Source organism: Cariama cristata, unplaced genomic scaffold (genome assembly GCF_000690535.1).
Source record: "Cariama cristata isolate BGI_N322 unplaced genomic scaffold, ASM69053v1 scaffold197, whole genome shotgun sequence".
Taxonomy (NCBI): domain Eukaryota; kingdom Metazoa; phylum Chordata; class Aves; order Cariamiformes; family Cariamidae; genus Cariama; species Cariama cristata.
Window position 1 is genome coordinate 272 of NW_009625865.1, and position 5,473 is coordinate 5,744.

Genomic DNA, 5,473 nt, shown 5'->3' on the forward strand with positions numbered 1-5,473 from the left:
ACTAAATACGTCTCTTCCTGATGTGGAAGGTCCCTGCAGATATGTCCTACATGCTTTTTCACAACTGCTTCACCTAGAGCAGTTAGACATCATAATAATACTTAAATGTCCCTAAACTTGAACACTGGCATCAAAATCCCACCTATATCCAAGATAGCAATCCACAGAGTTTCTTCTTGCAGCATTTAAAACTCACCGGGTGCTGCTCTACTCAGTTTGAAACATTTCTCCCAATGATCCTTACTCTGGTTGCCCTCATCTGAATTACCTTTTAGAGGTACCCTAATCTCACCATTACCTGTAGAGGAAGCACTTAGCAGTTGGTTCTAAACCTAAGGGATATCAGTGCGCCTAAACGTAGTTCAGATATCTAACTTAGGCACCTGTGTAACTCAGAGAATCCCCACGCTAAATGCACCTCTTGCATAATGGGCAAAAATGGGTATAAAGTGCAAAAATGGACTTTTACTTTAATAGAAACTCAAACTGTTAGTTAACTGCAAGACATGGAAGTCAATCATTTTCAGTTACAACCAATCGATCACCTTCCTTCTTCACATGAGACTCTTCGCTTGATACTAAGGTCTATTTCTTCTAATATGCCTGTACAATGAATGGGAACCTTAGATCCCCTAATGCTGGATTCCGGATTACACAGCAAACTGGATTTTTTTATCCGATTCAGACAAATTTTTTTCTGCATTAACTACTGTTTTACTGCACAGGTAACTGACTTCAGCACACTTTATGAAAAGTAAAATGGAAAATGGGGTAGAAAATGCCAGAAGAAGATAGTATTTTTGACTCTTACCGAAATAAAGTGCGTTTTTCTAAGCGCAGGTCCCGAGACTCCAAGATGCTACTGTCTTGGTGCAACACAAGTGGCTACAGAGCACATGTCAAGTGCAAAAGAAGAGAGAGTAAATTAATTTTTAAATATGTAAAAAAGAACAGCAAAGTGGTTCAAAATTTTTTCAGATAACTCAGACAATTATTAATTAGGTTGTATGCTTTCTAGTGGATACTCATTTACAATATGCAACATGATTAAAGTATATTTTATTTTGCCTAGTTGTGAGACAATGACCAAACTTCAACTTCCACTGGAGTCAGCAGGTATTTAGGAACTTTAAAACAAGCCTAAGTCTTTCAACTTAAATAAATTATTACATAGAATGATGCATTAGAAAAATATGGCAAATTAACAGTCTTTAAAAGCTTTAAAAGAACAGGCACTAACTATGCACATTCATTGATTTTTTTGTCATTGCAATCATCTAGATTTATTGTCTGAAATTTGTGCTTATGATCAATGTTCCACATCCACAGCTTCTCTTTGAATTGCAGATACTTCTGTTGGAACAAGAGCCATCACCTCCATTAATGTGGACTGCAGACTTGGAAACTTTCCTCAATATTAAAACACGTACCTTAATTCCAGTATGAATTCATCTCATTCACCTTTGAACAACTGCATATCATTATGTTTCTTTACTTTAATGAAGTACCATCTACTACAACACATTTGTTTTCTTTGTGGATACTTTCAATTAAGTACAAGCTAACCATTCCCCTGGACAAACTACATGGACTGGATACATACATTAACTTATTACTGTAAGAAAATCATTGTCATAAGCTCTTTTTGCTTCCTGTGATGTAGCTATCACAACCAATCACAGTACTCCATCAGTTCTAGTTTCACTAAAATTCTCCTTCAATTAATTGAAGCATTGTCAACGTAAAGCTATAGGTGGAACCAAGCGATACATATTACTATTAAGAGAATAGAATTCCTTATTAGTAAAACGAGTATGAAAACACTCCAAAAAAAGCACAGTAATATGCAATACCTTATCACCTCCAACTAAAAAAAGGTCCACTGCAGCTATGTTAATGCCATGTTTCTCACAGAGTCCAGATAGCACCTCTTTGATAGAGAATCCAGATTTAACAGCCATTTTGCTGGATGAACCATCCGGAAGGTTTATACAACAGTATTTGGGGGATTTCTCTTTATCTGGTACAAATGCAGGTAATCTTGAGGCTTCAGACTTGACAGGAAAAAGAAAGAAAAGTCAGCGCCCAATGATAAAATCAGGAATATACATAAACTTTCAGAGTTTGTACAAATCAAACCAAGCCAAGCAGCATACTTTCTACCATGTTTACAGTTTAGAAATCCTTCCATATATCACAAATATCAGATAAATTTAAATCCTGAAAAAAAACCCATGTTTAAAGATAACAGCACTGCACAAATCTAAATGTATTTCAAGAACAGATGAAGTTTTAGACAGCAAGTGTATAAAACAGGTTACAAGATTCTCAAACTATACAACAGAACTTCTAATCAAAAAATGTAAGAAGTAAATAAAATCTTATTTAGCTTCCAAATAGTTAAGTGCATATACTCAATAATGACCTGCTGATGTAAAAATTACCATTGGCATATTATTAATTAACATTTAAGTGATGAGGAATACCTTCAAACATCAGGTTCCTCAAATAAAATTTCCTCTTCTTTCAACATAACCTGAATGCTACACACTCAAATGCACCACAGAGAAATTAAGATTTTTAAAATAATTCACTTAATGACCATGCGCTTTTTTGTTGTTAAAGGGAACAAAAAGTACAACATTATGGGTTAAAGCTAAAGTGCACAGTAGCAGTAGAATGCTAACACTACTATGAAATATCAAAAGTTTCTCTGAAAATGTAACATAAAGCTTACTTATAACTTAAAAGGACACTACAAAAGTACTGTTTTCAGCAGTCTTTTAGGGTACTCGTGCTTTTTCTTTTCTCTAACTTGCTGCTTCTCATCTAAATCACAGTAACTTTCTGACCAATCAGATGGTGTGGGACAGAAAAGAGGGGCTGTTGTTCTAGGGAGGCTTTGCATTTTCTATTTTTTTAAGATAAGACTTTTCTGCAACAGAAATAAACATGACTTTGCCATGCTTACTTCCCTGGTCGATATTTGTAGCATAGGCAAAATTACATAGTTGCTAGAATCTAGCCTACTCAAGGGATATCAAGACAAAAAAAAAAAAATCACTTGTAAAAATTTCCTTTTTATATTCTTCCTCCATATCAATGTAGTTAAAATAAATTTAAAGTATTACATTAATACTGTTTTAATTTTGCATTTCATTAGTTTTACACTGCAAAGGTAGAACTTGATGGTTAGAAATCACAATGTATTCACTGATTATTTTCCTACATACTATAACAAAATCACAGTGTTTGAAATTAAATTCCCTACCTCTCTTTTCTCAGATTTTAGGAGCAGAGTTAAGTCATAATGACAAGAAAAACTCACAACTTTAAAAGAAATGGAGAGGAAAGAAGTATGACAGAAATCGGTACCACAGAAATCAGCCTAACACAACTTGTATACAGGTCAAGCAGAGGGAGGGCTTTAACATGTGGTTGTTCAGATCAGAAACTCAAAGCTCTGGTAGGTGGAAAAAGCTGTTTATAAAGAGCTACAGTAGCTCCCTTTGAAAGGTAAACTTTTATTTTGGAAGTTTACTGGTGCCTGAAGTTAAGATAGACAAGATGCAAAGGATACCCTTTGTCCTTTTGTCCTACAAGGACAAAATAAGCAGCTGTATATGAACACAACTTCTATTATATTTCTAGTATTCTAAAATTGCTTAATATTACATCTTGCCATCTACCTGTATCACTTAAATACCCTTTCTCAAAGTATTAGTCCAAGCAAATTACTTCACGCTACTTAGAAAATTAGTAATTCACTGTTTTCACTGCTTCCCCATTTCTTCATTATTAATAGCCAGCCATTACCAAGTCAAGACTAGCAGTTGATGACATGGAGCCTTGTGATTCCCGTCTGTATGATAATCCATTGGACTGAATAGAATCTGTTTGTGGAAGAAAAATCAGTTAAAAGAGTTATTTTTATTATTTATTATAATACAGAAAGCTATTTCAAATACTAGCTCCTCTGGTCAGAAAAATATTCTTTTTCATTAAAGGAAAAAACACTAAATCTTCATATTGTGCACTGAAACATGGAAAACCAAAACAGTATTTGGTCAAGTACTTCTTGGTTATCCAACCCTTGAATAACCCCACTTAGTTTTAAATATTAAAAAAAAAAAATTTTTTTTAATCTTAAAATCTTTTTTAAAATTTAAAAATTATTCTACCTCTTCAGATATTTTGAAGGAAGATAAATATTTTTTAAAGTGCAAGTATGGTGTTAGAAAAGTAAAATCTAAGACAATCACTAGTCACTTTCAGAAGTTTAAGTCTATAATCTCAGCAAATGCCTCTGATGTCTTTTCACATATGAGTACAATGAGAACACTTCAACTATCAATATGATCAAAGATATCTTGTGAGTCTAGGCCTTTACTAGAAAATTGAGAAGAAGAAACCACAGTAACAATATGGTCCAAATTTGGTGCTTCAGTGGAATTTCTCTATTATTTTTAACTCAATGGAATGAGTGAATGCAAAACTTTGATCTCTTCCTCTAGAGGCCATGCACAGGCGCTTTCATAGGGGAACTCCTCCTTAAACTCTCAAAACCAGTTAAGGAACAAGACAGCTGATTACAAGGGTTTTCACAACTCTGACTCTTCTTTTTTCATATTGATCAGGAAAGGTGGAAACAGGTAGTGAGTGTGTTCAAAAGTGAACATACCTGTGTGGTACTAATAAAAGAAAGAAAGGTAGGATAATGCAAATGGAGGAATTTTTAAATAGCTGTAACTAGAGCACTATTTGCATATACAGCTCCTGAACTTCTCTGTAAAGAGTTGAAATTATCTTACTATAAAAATAGTAGCTCTCTGCTTGAAAAAGCAATTGCCAGCACACAGAAATATAGAGTCTACTGGAAAGCAGAAAAAAAGTCTCTTGGAAGTCAATAAAACCAAATTCAAATATTTTCATACGTTTATCTATTTATTTGTACATCTGATTCCACAAAACTTCCAGTGATACTAGCCATGCTATGGCCTTCTGACTTGACAGTTTCTTTTCTCTGTGTCACACCCAAGGACGCACTTAGATGCAAACTAAACATGATGAAATTAGTCACATCTATTGCTCAAACAACTATGCAACAAAGTGGAATGTGAATACTCACCATTTGGATAATCACCATTTTCTTTTCTTTTCTGTGATTTTCCCAAACTCTTACTTCTTGACCATGAGAAAAAAGTTCCCCTTTTTTTCTTCTCAGTGTCCTCCTCTCCCGACTCTTCATTTAAAGACCTTCCTGACTTTGATTTACCACTCAACTATCACCAAAACACAATTAAATCATTGGTTGGATCACAGTTTTAAGTATATAATCTAAAATAAACCTTCCCACACTTCTTCCCAAAACAAGAGCATGATGGTCAGGTTAGCCTTTACCGTATATGCCAGCACACCCCTCAGTAGCAATCAGAAAAAAAAAAAAAGAAAAAAAACAAAACACAAAAAAAAG

General features: G+C 34.2%; 1 protein-coding gene across 1 annotated transcript in view; it reads right to left on the reverse strand.

The window, feature by feature from the left end:
• Positions 1-811: 811 nt before the first annotated feature.
• Positions 812-5,473, reverse strand: part of RGS12 (regulator of G-protein signaling 12) — a gene marked incomplete at its 3' end in the record, with an annotated part of 60,771 nt that continues 56,109 nt past the window's right edge. Inside the window, exons 8-11 of the mRNA XM_009703755.1 lie at positions 5,129-5,282; positions 3,817-3,893; positions 1,854-2,054; positions 812-885 (exon numbers count right to left, since the gene is read on the reverse strand). Coding sequence (XP_009702057.1) covers positions 812-885; positions 1,854-2,054; positions 3,817-3,893; positions 5,129-5,282 — 506 coding nt within the window. The remainder of the gene's footprint in view (positions 886-1,853; positions 2,055-3,816; positions 3,894-5,128; positions 5,283-5,473) is intronic.